The sequence below is a fragment of the Caretta caretta genome, chromosome 3, assembly GCF_965140235.1.
Source record: "Caretta caretta isolate rCarCar2 chromosome 3, rCarCar1.hap1, whole genome shotgun sequence".
Classification (NCBI taxonomy): Eukaryota; Metazoa; Chordata; order Testudines; family Cheloniidae; genus Caretta; species Caretta caretta.
The window spans coordinates 8,108,361-8,124,428 of NC_134208.1; the positions used below are offsets into that span (position 1 = coordinate 8,108,361).

Below are 16,068 nucleotides of genomic sequence, written 5' to 3' on the forward strand. Positions count from 1 at the left end.
ATTATGAGTGTATGAATTAGTCAGAGTATGAATGCAGCCAACAGCTCTTTCTCTACTGAGACAGAATGTGCCATGTGTGTACAGTATCTACTACCTGGGAAAGAAAATCTCTTCCAAGTTCAGTGTAGTGTTTGAGCACGGCTGCTCTGTACACTTCTGTGAGTCTGACTAACTGAAGAACGTTCCAGATCCTCAGCTGGAGTAAATTGTCGTAGTTCTACTGAAATTTAAAAAAAAAAAAAAAGTAGCTTAGTTGAAGTGACCATTGGGTAACCTGTATTTACTCACCAAATTATTATTCTCAATGTGTGAATGGTGCTATGGTAATTATCTTTATCCTCATTTTATAGATGGGGGGGAAACATAGAAAGGTAAAGCAACTTGCCAGAGGTCACACATGAGTTCAGTGGCAGAGCCAAGTAGAATGAGTCCTCCTGTTTTTCATAAAAACATAGTACTATATATAATCAAGAGTTATTTACTTACATACTTACACACACTCTCCCTCTCTCTCTCTTGCCTGCGGTAATAATGAAATTGGCCTTGTTTTTATAAATTAGGTACACCCCCTGCAGCTACAGAGGCATAGAAGACAGACTACCTCATGGCAGCATGTCACGACTGACTGATCACTCCAGGCATAGCAGTTCACATCGGCTCAATGAACAGTCACGTCACAGCAGCATCAGGGATCTCAGCAACAACCCAATGACCCACATCACACATGGTACTAGCATGAACCGGGTTATTGAAGAGGATGGAACCAGTGCTTGATTTGCTTTCAACATAAAGGAGAAGCTCCTACAACAGTGTTACTTGGAGTCCATTTCTCAGTGATGTGATAATACTCAGTATTCTCATGCTTCCCATTGGTGCTGGTTTTTTGTATCAGGAAGCTGAAGTTTGGCTTTGCCTTTTTAAAGCCAGCTGTCATTGTGCTTACATCAGTGCTAGGATGCCCAATGATCAGCAATCTGGAAATTAACGAAAGTAAAAGCTAGTGGTAGCTTCATTTTGAACCTACCAGTAGATAATTATTAATAATTTATTTGATAACTTGTTATTTTCCCATCATATACCATAGCTGGATTTCTTATTAGAAAAATCCCCAAATACTTTGAATTTCAATAATTGTTACCTTTGAATACTCACTGGCGAGGTCATGTTAAGAGTTCCAATAAGCAGAAGGAAACTCTTGAATATTTGAAGGAGTTCTTCCATGAAACCCTTTTGTCTCTGATTAGATAATAAAGTGGTACTTGTCATCAAGCACAGAGGGAGGGCTGCATATTAACTACTGTACAAAGGGCATCTGTAAGAAATCAGCAGGCATTTTTTAAATAGTTATGCTGGAAATAAAACAAAAGAATGAGCATTCGGCAGGAAGAATGGAAACTCCAGTGAAGATGGTCAGTTCTTACAGAATTGTTCAGGCTCAATTGTTAGGGTATGGGGAAGGGAAGGCATGATTTTTTTAAATTGGTATTGTCCTTGCCTTTTTACCAAATACTATTTAAATTTTCTGCTTGTTTACAATTTTTCTGTGGGGAGAGGTGGAAAACTCAATTTGAAGCCAGTTACCTAGATAATATTCAGCTACCCATTTTTTAAATTAGCATACAAAAACTGTGAGATTCCCTGTTCCTGACCTCTCAAACACACGATGGGGGAACCTGGATTTTCTCTTTAAACTAGATTGTTTGACCTCTCTCCTTATGGACCTGTAAGAACAAATCCTGATCCCAATCTCTGCAGCTTGGTTCTGGAGGGGTGGGTGAAATGGATGCAGGGAGTTTATGTGGGAACCCACCAGGAGACCACAGAAATATTCTCTGTGAGAGATCCCTTTATACTGAGTTGTTGTGGAGTGGGAGGTTTAGAGGTAGGTGGGAGAGTACTGAGGAAGGAGTGCAGCAGTGGATCCATGAGTGCATAGATCCACCAGCCAGATTACACTTCTGTGGAAAGGAGGTGAAGGGGTGGTCAGGGTCAGGAACTGCTGCCGCTCTGTAATCTTGGAGGTGGAGCAGGTTTTCACATTCCCCCTCAGTAGGCCCCGAGCCCGTTTAGGTGGAGTGTGCACTGGAGAGAGTATTTGGCCTATATGATGGGTCTCTTCTATCCAGCTCGCCACTATCATTCAGAACGGAGAATTCTCTGATTTTTATGGAAACATGAATAATTTTGCTCTCCTTTTGCCTTTGTGGACATTGCAGGCAAAGTCAAGTCATGTTTTAAATGGTACAGTTGATCTGAAGTAGTTTCAGGTATCATTCACCATGAAGAAACACTGGTTACATTTGAACCTACCTCAGTCATTACTGTAGAATACTGCTGGGAATTGTACATTTTTTCATTGTCCTAATATTCATTCCCCTTTTGACCTGTTTGAGGCATGTTGAAAAGACTTCGTACGTGCTTGGATGGCATAACCTCAGGGGCAAAAAAAAGGGCAAAAACCCAGGATATGTACTTCAGAGGTTTTTTGGAGCAACAAGACTTAGGCTGTGCAACCATTATTCATTTTAATTATTCCCCAATGACATGACAGCAAATCACTTAGCCATGTTAGTTTTTAAAATCAAAGGTGGTTCTGGGAGTCGCCATGCCTTTAAAAATCTGTTTGCTATAAATTGCTTTTCCCAGCCTGGCCAGGCTTTGCTCCAGAAGAGAGGCATGAACCAAAACCAACTTCAAATAAAAATTTTTGGAAGCTTACTCTATACACTCCCCTCTATGTAAATCCATTAATAGTGATAAAAGTTAGTGTGCACACATGCCTGGAGGGCAGACTAGACCCTATGATTTCTGTTGGATTGGCTGTATGTATAGCTAACTGCCACAGTCGTGTATTATGTTAAGTCTCTGATTATTCTATATCCTCTCTTTTAAAGTAGATGGGTATGAGATGTGTTTAAGAGTGGCTTTTAGGGTGACAATCTTCCAATTCCATATCGTCAACAATGGTGAAACATGTTCTTGTTTTAAAATTTAACTTCAACTGAGCAACTTTTTTTTTTTTTGCAAAGGGATGTTATTTTGTAGGAATTTGGATTTTCAAGGGGAGTCCATTATCTTCAACTTTTTAAATGTTGTAACTGAAAGTGAAGTTTTTACATTGATCTTTATTGCTATGTTTGCAATAGTATTCTGGTTTTGACAACGGTTTTGCATTATGCTGTGACTTGTTTAACTGTGGGAGGGGGATTTGGAACGGTTGAGGTTAGATCCATGGTTTGTTTGGGGTTTTTTTGTTTTAAATCTCTGTTAATTTTTTTTGGGGGGGGGGGGGGTAATCGTGTTTGTGGTTCCAAATGTGAGAGTTTAGACTTTCTTGCTTACCTATTCTGTACATGGAATGCACAGCCTAAGTAGTGATTCAAATATAACATTCTGGTCCCAGTTGCTGATTTCCCCACCACCCTATTGTAGTCCCAACCCCACATCCTATTAGCTTCAAAACTGAACTAATATAATACTGCATCATATTTCTAAAGCACCTGTCTTCTCACAATTTTAGATTCCTTTAAAAATGATGAATTAAGCATCACAGTACTTGTATAAAGTTAGTATTAGCATTATCCCCATTTTACAGTTGGGATAACTGAGGCAGAGAGAGTTTGTGTCACCTAAGGTTACAAGGAAGGCTGTAGCAGTGCTGAAAATAAAATCAAGATTTCCTGATTCCCAGTTTTAGGCCTCAGCCATAAAACTATCTATGTTTGTATTACTTCAGTTACAGCATCATGTCCTCAGGGAGTGAACATCTTGGATCTTTCTACTACATGCTGGCCCAGCCTGCTTTCCTCTGAAACTTCATGCCAGCATACTTCTGTTCAGGGCCAACTTTACCCTACATAGAGAATAGGTGATTGCTGGCGGCAATGAAATGTTCAGTAACCACTTGAGTTGTATCTCTGACTGCAGGCTGTTAAAGTCAGGCATTTGCCAGATTGCCTATGGCAACAGCATCCCTAGCGCTGGCAATGTTCATTTCCTAGTCCTTTGGCTACTATGTCTTCAACGTGCTTCACCCTAACGTCTATGGTTTTAATGAAGCTTTGCATAATGAAGATAGAATAATGATGTCACAGGTACAAGTTCGTCTGAGAGTGCAATATTTCTCAAGGACAGTGTTTTGCCTATTGAATCACAAACTATTTGGGGCTTGTTTGGAAAATGTTTTGGAAAACTTCAAAAAAAAAAAAAAAAAAAAGCTGCAAATTTGGTTGTAAAGCAGCTTGCCTGCTCTCAAATGCTGTAAATTGGTATTTTCTTAGTTTTAGTTTTTTAAATGTAACTTTTGCTATAGAGGCTTTAGTTCTGAGCTGTATATAGCATATATTTGAAATATGGGTGATCAGAGATTGATTACAGGATACAGTTTACCTATAGACTTCTGGTTTGGAAGCATCTCAGGTTAGTAGTAATGTAAGGACTGCTGCTGAAATCAATCTGGTGGTCTCAGTCTAGTTCCTAAGGGGCAGGCATCCATGTCATAACCCTCCATCACAATTTAGTACCCTTACAGATTTTTATTAGAGAAGCTGAAGATAACATGGGTATAGAGCATAGGTGGGCAAACCATGGCCCGCGGGCTACATCCGGCCTGCGGGACCCCCCTGCCTGGCCACTGAGCTCCTGGCCTGGGAGGCTAGCCCCAGCCCCTTCCCTGCTCTTCCCTCTCCCCCGCAGCCTGAGCACACCGCGCCGCCAGCACTCTGTCCTGCCGCTCTTGCTGGGCAGCGCGGCAGCGTGGCAGGCTCCAGCATGATAAGGGGGCGGGGAGCAGGGGGTCCAGGGGCAGCAGTCAGAGGACAGGGAGCAGGAGGCGGTTGGATGGGTTGGAGGTTGGGGGAGCAGTCAGGGAGCGGCAGGGGTTGGATGGGTCAGGGGTCCGGGGGGAGGGGGTAGTCAGGGGACAGGGAGCAGAGGGCAGTTGGATGGGGTGGAGGTTTTGGGGGGGGGTCATGGGATGAGGAATGGGGGGTTGGATAGGCATTGGAGTCCCAGGGGACCTATCAGGGGTCAGGTGTGAATAGGGGTTGGGGCAGTCAGGGGACAGGGAAAAGGGGGGGTTGGATAGGAGGTGGGGTCCCAGAGGACAGTTAGGGGTGGGGGTCCCAGGAGGGGGCGGTCAGGGGACAAGAAGCGGGCGGGGGGGGTGTTGGAGGAATCAAGGATTCTGAGTGGGGCAGTCAGGGGGAGGGGGCAGATAGGGGGCGGGGGCCAGGCTGTTTGGGGAGGCACAGCCTTCCCTACCTGGCCCTCCATATAGTTTTGCAACCCCAATGTGGCCCTCAGGCCAAAAAGTTTGCCCACCCATGGTATAGATACTGCATTACTATCCTCTTCAGAACTGGTCCTGCCGAATTAACAGTTGAGATACAAAGATGAAGGGTGAGAAAAACTTACATTGTACTGTACTGTATTGTTCTAGAGACCGACTAGAAGATTGACGTCTCTACTGCTGTCAATCTTGGTATCTTTTACAAGCACTAAACTTATTTAAGGTCTGAGCCACTCACTCACTCAATCTTCTGTATATTTCAATGGAAGAGCCGTCTCAGGATGCCTTGCAGGACTCCACCATTAAAGCAGGAGGAACGTTGCTGGCAAATTAATATCATATGCAGATAGATCATTGCTACCAGAGGTCCAACTTGAGCTGTGGAATGTTAAAATTCATATCAGATTACGCTTTTGTGCTGATGTACCTATCTTATGACTGTGTTACGTTGATTGCTGATGAATAATGACTCTGAGATGGGTTATCTTAGAAGTTTTCAACTGTAATTAACTGTTCTAGGTTCTCATGATGAAGACCAGTGCATTTAATGGCATTCTCATCTCTTCAAATGTTTCTGTTGAGATTCTCATGTATGTATTGTAACATCATCCATTTCTGAATGAGGGGGAAAGCTTTAGTGTTTGTGAGATTTTGTATGTAGTGGTTGCACTTTTGTTATTAGCATGATATCGTACCTAAAGTTAGCTGGTTTTACTTACTTGGCTCTTGGTAGACTTGTTTACAGTAGGCCAGTATCAGTTTTGTAATATTTGATTTTTAGCACTTTAACATGAGTGGGCAGACAGATTACCCTATAGTAATGTACATTTTGATTTTAGACCTTATAAAATTTTTAATAAAATGACATAAAAATAGTTTTAGTTGGTCTCTTTTAATAGGCTTTGATTTTATTTTTTCAAAATTCATATAATTGTATATTGCTTTAAAAACATTTTGGAGCCAGCTCTTGCTTAGTTGCTGCTTGCTCGATTTACATACTTCTTTTTATCATAGCTACCAGTAGCCTGATCTAAAAGAACTAAACTCTAAACCTCGATCCTGAAATAACTCCCATGCTAGAGGACCCTGTACCCTTGCAGTATTCCAGTACAGTCATTGGGAGTCTGCAGATGTCACTGCAGAATTATGCTGTAGTTTGTTCCACCCTTTTACAAGAAGGGACTATTCACTAGATCCTATTCATGTACATGGACTTTTATACTGCTCTGCCTCTTAAAGATAAAGCTAATCACCAGCTGGGGTCAGGAAGAAACTCACCCATAATATAATGTAGATGGTTAGATGCATCGTCAGGAGAGTTATGTCTTTTTTGGAAGAATGTGGTATTGGCCAGTATCCAAGGCAAGATAACACACACACTAGATGGTCTGTTGGAGTAAGGCAGGTCCTATATTTGTGAAAGATGCAGTAAAATTCTCTTCTTACAGATTCTCTCTACTCATGAGTTTATAAAACTGCTGCTTCTCTCGTCCATGTGTTGTTTGATAATTGTACTGATAAAAGTGACCATCCACAGGGGGATGGAAAATAGCCTTTTCCACCCTGTGGGTTTCTGAGAGTAACACTGATTTCCAGAAGGGGCTTCAGGAGTAAACACTACTATCCCCCTTCAAAGAAGAAAAATGTTAACTTCTACAAGTGGCACACTGCAGGATCCATACATTTCCTTGTTCTTAACTATTAGTCCCTTGCACTCACCATCCTCTCCCTGGAGAGGTCACTGGGTGTTAGAGAAATTCTAGGGAGGAGTCCACAAGAGAGAGAGAAGTCTGGGCTTCCTAGGGATCAACCTACCTGGAAACCCCATGTGCCCACCACCATAAGCTAGTAAAGGTAGGAGAACTTTCTAGACCCCCTGGAGTGTACAGCTATACTCCAGAAAGCCTGCTTTGTCTACTGTCTTTAAGGCTAGATTGCCCTCCTCAAGGAGACAAATCAAGACACATCAGAAAAGCCAGATGGCTCTTCTTCGAGTGATAGTCCCTATTGTATTCCACTGAGGGTTTACGCACGTGCACTGTACGTCTGGAGCCAGAGATTTTTCAAGTAATAGTGTCCATTGATCCACACATGCACCCTTGGCTTGCCTCATAGTTTCGTCCGAAGTGATACGGGGCAAAGCGGACCGACCGAGTCTCCAGTTTGTTCTCACTGCCTCATGGTCCGTGTCAGAACTCTAGGGTCCTCTTGCACTCAACGCACTTAAAAATATACAGTTGTACATGGTTAGTTTTACAGTTTTTACTGTTTTTATAGTAGTTTTTAGTAATTTGATAGTTTTGAGGAGTAGGATTGGGTTTCCTTTTTGGGGAGTTTTTTGTTCCCTGTGAACACCCAGCCCCATAAGCATGTGCAGGTACTGGACTATGCTGAAAACCCCAGGCTTTAAAATCCATGTCTCCTGCCTGTGTTCCTTCTTGATCAGCAACAAACATCATCATTGCCTCTACAGCTTGGGAGAAGCCCACATTTCATCCAGGTGCAGTATCTGCTAGTCTTCCCAAGCTGTTACCCGAGAAGGTTTGGCTCTCCGCCTCCATAAGCACCTCATGGAAGTTGCCATAAGACCTCATTTTGGACCTGTACACCAGCCAGAGGCTTCCAGAAGTGCGCCTCCAATTACAGAGTCTGAGGCTGACGCTGGCAGTACCACCACTGTGGACCCTGTACCAAGACCTAGTCCGGAGGTAAGGAAGCATGCACGTAAGCATGGCAGTAAGTCTTCCTCGAAGCTGAAGAAGGGAGAGGCTCCTTCCCCGAGTTCCAGACATAGGGACGGGAGCATACCCTAAAGCACACAAACATGAAGAGAAGCTGCATAAATTGACGGATCTGCCAGTACCAAATGCAGACTCGCACAAAGTCAACATCAGCATCCATCAGAGTCAGAGAGCCATCTGCTCTGGGAAAGACCATTGCTCCCCTTCCAGTTCCAGGGACTCAGTGTCCTTGAATCCGTGGAGGTTGGGAAAAGCGCCAGATCCCTGGGAAGTGTTTTGCCTTGGTAGAGCCATGGTCCCCATGACTTCTGAGGCCCTCCCTCTACTTCCGGGGAGACATTATCTCCAGCACCAGACATGCCACATCTGAGGCACTCCTCACGTCCCACCCCCCGGCGGTGTACATGCTTCTGCTGGGTCCAATGGTACTGCCAATGGAACTGGTCTCTTGAGTTTTTGTCCTCGGAGGACTCAGATGAGGGTCAGGGACTGTCCATCCATTCCTGCATTACAAGTACCAACGGAGACAGTCTACATCGTGGCAGTATCTTCCACTCCAACTGCTGCAGAGCCACTGGTTTCCTGTGCTGTGGAGCCTTCCTCAGCACCTTCCAGTTCAGTCCTGCTGGCCCCCATACCTTCCCTCAGAACCATTCCATTCCATCAGGGAGGCTTCACCTATTTCACTGTCTTGGGCGCCTTCAAGTAGATGGCTGAACTGGTAATGGAAAATGAGCTGCTCACTCTGGCTCCAAAGGTGCCGCCAGAGCAGGAGAAATTCCGGTTGTTCTCTCCTGGTGTGGCAGTGGTTTTGACATCCTCTTTCTCCTCACCCCCACCCCTGATCTCCTGATGACTATGGCCAATTCCAGTATCTCCTGCGTAAAGTGACTGGAGAGCTTCACATTCCCTTGGAAGAGATCCAAGGTCCTCAGCATAAGCTGCTAGATATACTTCACTCATTGGGGCCAAGCAGAGGTGCTCTGCCAATAAAATATCTCATCCTTAAACCAGCTTGCACAGTTTGGCATACACAGGCCACATACTTACCCCAAAGGGGGCAGAAAAAAAGATATGTACCAGCCAAGGGGTCTGAGTTTCTGCTCCCACACCCACCTCCCAATTCACTTGTGGTCCAGGCAGTGTCAGAACAGATTAGGCAACAGCATCCACGCTCCACCCCATCCCACAGGGAGGGCAAACAACTGGACCTTTTAGGCCACAAAGTCTTCTCTCCATCCAGCCTTCAAGTCAGGAATTCGAGTTATCAGGCTTTTCTTGCCAAATACAATTTCTGGAATTACAGCAAATTGGATAACTTTGTCAAGAAATGGCCACACCAGGACCAGGCCTGCTTCCAAGCAACGATTAAGGAGTGGAAGCTTGTAGTGAGGACCTTGCTCCAATCAGGTAGCTGAGGCAGGTACCTCACTGTGCTCAACGGCCATGGGCATCGTCACGAGGAGGGAGTCGTGGTTCCATTCCTCTAGTTTTCCCAAGGAGATACAAAATACCATCGAAAACCTCCCTTTCGATGAATCCCATCTTTTCAACCAGAAAATAGACGATTCCTTCCACACCCTCAAGGATTTGAGAGCTACACTCTGTTCCTTGAGTATTTACACACCAGCACCAAAACATAAGTTTTACTGCCCACAGCCCACACAGCATTACAGAACCTCCCAATTTTTCCATCAGCGGCCTTACAAACCACACAGGAAGCATAAAAAGACTCAAAGATCTTGTCCTCCAGGATCACCCTTGCAGTATTCCTCCTCCCAGATGCAACCTCCACGGAAGAGGTATTTCTGAAGAACGCTAGAGAGCCGTCAGCCACCTTGCCTGCTGCCATACAACCACCCACCTCCTTTGGGGGACATCTAGCACTGTTTTTCCCAGCTTAGCGTGAAATAACAATGGACAAGTTGTTGCTAAGTGTAATCCACCATGGCTATACAATCAAATTCATCACTACCTCATCCACAACCCCCTCCCCGATCCCTCCTTAGGGACCACTCTCACTACAGCATGCTCACCCTGGAGATGGACTACTTATTACAAAGAGGAGCGATAGAGTGGGTTCATCTGGACTATTAAGGGATGGGGTACTATTCAACTTACTTCCTGATACCCAGAAAGAACGGTGGGTGGAGACCTATCCTGGATTTTCATCATCTCAATCGCTTCATCACAAACTCAAGTTTTGTATGGTCACTTTAGCAGCCATCATCCCGTTGTTAGAAGAAGGCACGTGGTTTATGGCTCTCAATATGCAGGATGCTTATTTTCACGTAAAAAGAAAAGGAGTACTTGTGGCACCTTAGAGACTAACAAGTACTCCTTTTCTTTTTGCGAATACAGACTAACACGGCTGCTACTCTGAAACCTATTTTCACATAGACATCCATCAGGCCCACAGACTGTTCCTGAGGTTTACGGTCGGGCCTCAGCACTTTCAGTACAGGGTCCAGCTATTTGGACTCACCACTGCTCATAGGATCTTGTGGGCCTTACTGTTATAAAAAGCCAGTCAGGTGCGAACCAGCTGAGCGGCGAACAGCAGAGAGGCTAACAGAGGGAGTTTGCCTGGGATCTGTCTGAGAGGAGGTACGCTAAGGGATTCATTAGGGAGGCTGTGTTGGTGAGTATCCGAGTGTCTGTTGTGGTGACAGTTTGTCCGTGTGCTTGATTGTTTGTTTGTTTGAAAAGTGTGAATTGGGAGTGCTTTGTTCCAGGTGAGCCTTGAGTGAGCCTGACTGTTATAAAAAGCCAGTCAGCAGTGAACAGCAGAGAGGCTAACAGAGGGAGTTTGCCTGGGAGTTCACCTGGGGAGAGCCCACTGAGGCTTTCATCTTGCCGGTTTCTCTGAGTAGTTACTTCAACTCCTGAGGAAGCTCATAGAAGGAAGGTAATATGGATGGGGAGCGTTCAGCTGTTGTGACCTGCACTGGATGTGCCATGTTTGTCTTTCTCCCACAGGACAGAAGCGACTTTGTCTGTACAAAGTGCAAGCTGGTCCCCATATTGGAAGAGAAGGTTCAAGGTCAGGGGAAACGAGTATCGACCCAGCGTTGCATAAGAGAAACTGAAGATTTCCTGGACAGATGTCAGGATATGCTTCTACGGGCACAACGTTCTGAAGATTCAGAGCAGGCTGCGCAGTGGAGACAGGAGGACGGTGAAGAGGAAGAAAGGGGAGCATCCATGTACCAACAGCAGATACAGGTAAGCAACCATTTTCATGTTCTCTCCACAGGTACTAATGCGGAGAGTGGACTAGATGATACATCTGAGGGAAGGGAACAGAAGGAGACTCTGCTGATTGGAAGGCATGAGATGCACAGTCCTAGGGATGGGGGTTCCACAACCACCGCTCCCAAGAGGAGAAGGAGGCGGGTGGTGGTGGTCCGGCACTCTCTCCTCAGGGGGACTGAGTCATCTATTTGCCGCCCTGACTGGGAAAACCGAGAAGTCTGCTGCTTGCCAGGAGCTAGGATACATGATGTGACAGAGAGACTGCTGAGACGCATCAAGCCCTCGGATGGCTACCCCTCCCTGCTTCTCCACGTGGGCACCAACGATACTGCCAAGAATGACCTTGAGCGGATCACTGCAGACTGTTTTGCTCTGGGAAGAAGGATAAAGGAGTTTGAGGCACAAGTGGTGTTTTCGTCCATCCTTCCCATGGAAGGAAAAGGCCGGGGTAGAGACCTTCGAATTGCGGAAGTCAACGAATGACTACGCAGGTGGTGTCGGAGAGAAGGCTTTGGATTCTTTGACCATGGGATGGTGTTCCAAGAAGGAGGAGTGCTAGGCAGAGACGGGCTCCGCCTTACGAAGAGAGGGAAGAGCATCTTCGGAAGCAGGCTGGCTAACCTAGTGAGGAGGGCTTTAAACTAGGTTCACCGGGGGAAGGAGACCAAAGCCCTGAGGTAAGTGGGGACGTGGGATACCGGGAGGAAGCACGAGCAGGAGAACGTGAAAGGGGAGGGCTCCTGCCTCATACTAAGAAAGCAGGACAAACAGCAAGTTATCTCAAGTGTCTATACACAAATGCAAGAAGCCTTGGAAACAAGCAGGGAGAACTGGAAGTCCTGGCACAGTCAAGGAATTATGATGTGATTGGAATAACAGAGACTTGGTGGGATAACTCACATGACTGGAGTACTGTCATGGGTGGATATAAGCTGTTCAGGAAGGACAGGCAGGGCAGAAAAGGTGGGGGAGTTGCATTGTATGTAAGGGAGCAGTATGACTGCTCAGAGCTCAAGTATGAAACTGCAGAAAAACCTGAGTGTCTCTGGATTAAGTTTAGAAACGTGAGCAACAAGGGTGAGGTCGTGGTGGGAGTCTGCTATAGACCACCGGATCAGGGGGATGAGGTGGACGAGGCTTTCTTCTGGCAAGTAACGGAAGTTACTAGATCGCAGGCCCTGGTTCTCATGGGAGAATTCAATCACCCTGATATATGTAGGGAGAGCAATACAGTGGTGCACAGACAATCCAGGACATTTTTGGGAAGTGTAGGGGACAATTTCCTGGTGCAAGTGCTGGAGAAACCAACTACGGGCAGAGCTCTTCTTGACCTGCTGCTCACAAACCGGGAAGAATTAGTAGGGGAAGCAAAAGTGGATGGGAACCTAGGAGGCAGTGACCATGAGATGGTCAAGTTCAGGATCCTGACACAGGGAAGAAAGGAGAGCAGCAGAATACGGACCCTGGACTTCAGAAAAGCAGATTGTGACAACCTCAGGGAACTGATTGGCAGGATCCCCTGGGAGAATAACATGAGGGGGAAAGGAGTCCAGGAGAGCTGGCTGTATTTTAAAGAATCCTTATTGAGGTTACAGCGACAAACCATCCCAATGTGTAGAAAGAATAGTAAATATAACAGGCAACCAGCTTGGCTTAATAATGAAATCCTTGCTGATCTTAAACACAAAAAAGAACCTTAGAAGAAGTGGAAGATTGGAAAAATGACCAGGGAAGAGTATAAAAATATTGCTCGGGCATGCAGGAGAGAAATCAGGAAGGCCAAATCACACCTGGAGTTGCAGCTAGCAAGAGATGTTAAGAGTAACAAGAAGGGTTTCTTCAGGTATGTTAGCAACAAGAAAAAAGCAAGGAAAGTGTGGGCCCCTTACTGAATGAGGGAGGCAACCTAGTGACAGAGGATGTGGAAAAAGCTAATAGTACTCAATGCTTTTTTTGCCTCTGTCTTCATGAACAAGGTCAGCTCCCAGACTGTTGCACTGGGCAGCACAGCATGGGGAGGAGGTGACCAGCCCTCTGTGGAGAAAGAAGTGGTTCGGGACTATTTAGAAAAGCTGGACGAGCACAAGTCCATGGGGCCGGATGCACTGCATCCAAGAATGCTAAAGGAGTTGGTGGATGTGATTGCAGAGCCATTGGCCATTATCTTTGAAAACTCATGATGATCGGGGGAGGTCCCGGATGACTGGAAAGGCTAATGGAGTGCCCATCTTTAAAAAAGGGAAGGAGGGGGATCCTGGAAACTACAGGCCAGTCAGCCTCACCTCAGTCCCTGGAAAAATCATGGAGCAGGTCCTCAAGGAATCAATTATGAAGCACTTAGAGGAGAGGAAAGTGATCAGGAACAGTCAGCATGGATTCACCAAGGGCAAGTCATGCTTGACTAATCTAATTGCCTTCTATGATGAGATAACTGGCTCTGTGGATGAGGGAAAGCAGTGGACGTGTTGTTTCTTGACTTTAGCAAAGCTTTTGACACTGTCTCCCACAGTATTCTTGCCAGTAAGTTAAAGAAGTATGGGCTAGATGAATGGACGATAAGGTGGATAGAAAGCTGGCTAGATTGTCGGGCTCAACAGGTCGTGATCAATGGCTCCATGTCTAGTTGGCAGCCGGTATCTAGCGGAGTGCCCCAGGGGTCGGTCGTGGAGCCGGTTTTGTTTAATATCTTCATTAATGATCTGGAGGATGGCGTGGATTGCACCCTCAGCAAGTTTGCAGATGACGCTAAACTGGGAGGAGAGGTAGATACGCTGGAGGGTAAGGATAAGATACAGACGAACCTAGACAAAAAGCTGAAAACTCCAAGCCTCTTTAATCTCTCCTCATATGGGACCCGTTCCAAATCCCTAATCATTTTAGTTGCCCTTTTCTGAACCTTTTCTAATGCCAGTATATCTTTTTTGAGATGAGAGGACTACATCTGTACACAGTATTCAAGATGTGGGTGTACTGTGGATTTATATAAGGGCAATAAGATATTCTCTGTCTTATTCTCTATCCCTTTTTTAATGATTCCTAACATCCCATTTGCTTTTTTGAGTGCCGCTGCACGCTGCGTGGACATCTTCAGAGAACTATCCACGATGACTACAAGATCTTTCTCCTGATTAGTTGTAGCTAAATTAACCCCCATCATATTGTATATATAGTTGGGGTTATTTTTTCCAATGTGCATTACTTTACATTTATCCACATTAAATTTCATTTGCCATTTTGTTGCCCAATCACTTAGTTTTGTGAGTTTTTTTTTTAAATTCTTCAGTCTGCTTTGGTCTTGACTATCTTGAGCAGTTTAGTATCATCTGCAAACTTTGCCACCTCACTGTTTACCCCTTTCTCCAGATCATTTATGAATAAGTTGAATAGGATTGGTTTTAGGACTGACCCTTGGGAAACACCACTAGTTACCCCTCTCCATTCTGAAAATTTACCATTTATTCCTACCCTTTGTTCCCTGTCTCTTAACCAGTTCTCAATCCATGGAAGGATCTTCCCTCTTATCCCATGACAACTTAATCTACGGAACAACGACTTCACTCCCTCGATGTCCACTGGGCCTTGCTTCTACATGCAGAGGATAAGACCAATCAGGAAATCTCCTAGATTGTTTGTTTATCACAGTAGCTGAAAAGGTTAAGGGGCAGGCGATCTCCATACAGCAAATCTCCAAGTGGATTTCGGGGTGCATTACACTGTGCTACCAGTTGTTGGGAATGCCTCCACTCCTCGGGTGAGGGCCCATTCCACAAGAGCCCATGCTTCGACCATGGCCTCCCTACATATGTCCCGAAGCGGCACATCGTGGAGAGTGGCCACGTGGAATTCACTACAAACATTTGCTGTGCATTATGCATTAGTGCAGGACTCTGCAACAGATGCCTCATTCAGTGTAGCTGTCCTCCGCTCAACCCTTCTATCCTCATCCTCAAACCCCACTCTGACTCAGGTACTGCTTGTAAATTACCCACAGTGGAATACTATAGGGACCATGACTTGAAGAGGAGGAGGAGGATACTGTAACTGGAGATACTTCAAGGTGTGTTTTCTACCTGTATTCCACTTCCCGTATTCCTTCCCCTTTGTTGCGGATCTCTTGGTTTCATGGTGGAGATGGAACTGGAGATGCCGTCAGTCCATCCACCCTTTATCACCTCAGACAAAACCATGATGGAGGCCAAGGGCACGTACACGGACCAATGGACGTTACTACTTGAGTCAGCAGTGTGCCCTTGAGTCACACTCAAGTCAGCAGTGTGCCCTTGTTGCCAAGAAGGCCAATGGCATTTTGGGATGTATAAGTAGGGGCATAGCGAGCAGATCGAGGGACGTGATCGTTCCCCTCTATTCGACATTGGTGAGGCCTCATCTGGAGTACTGTGTCCAGTTTTGGGCCCCACACTTCAAGAAGGATGTGGATAAATTGGAGAGAGTCCAGCGAAGGGCAACAAAAATGATTAGGGGTCTGGAACACATGAGTTATGAGGAGAGGCTGAGGGAGCTGGGATTGTTTAGCCTGCAGAAGAGAAGAATGAGGGGGGATTTGATAGCTGCTTTCAACTACCTGAAAGGGGGTTCCAAAGAGGATGGCTCTAGACTGTTCTCAATGGTATCAGATGACAGAACGAGGAGTAATGGTCTCAAGTTGCAGTGGGGGAGGTTTAGATTGGATATTAGGAAAAACTTTTTCACTAAGAGGGTGGTGAAACACTGGAATGCGTTACCTAGGGAGGTGGTAGAATCTCCTTCCTTAGAGGTTTTTAA

The 16,068-nt window shown here is 45.5% G+C and overlaps 1 protein-coding gene across 5 annotated transcripts in view; it reads left to right on the forward strand.

Moving 5' to 3' along the window:
- The window catches only part of FZD3 (frizzled class receptor 3), a 136,858-nt gene that overhangs the window by 101,002 nt on the left and 19,788 nt on the right, over positions 1–16,068 (forward strand). For 3 of the 5 annotated variants that reach the window (XR_007356033.2, XR_012667526.1, XR_012667527.1), the window contains exons 7-8: positions 561–727; positions 11,011–11,256. Coding sequence is in view for 2 of the 5 variants with exons in the window: in XM_048845829.2 (XP_048701786.2) it covers positions 561–727; positions 11,011–11,120 (277 nt within the window). In the remaining 3 variants the exon portion in view is untranslated. Of the gene's footprint in view, positions 1–560; positions 3,691–11,010; positions 15,823–16,068 lie in introns of those variants that run through there. The other 2 variants (XM_048845829.2, XM_048845830.2) reach the window with 2 other exon arrangements.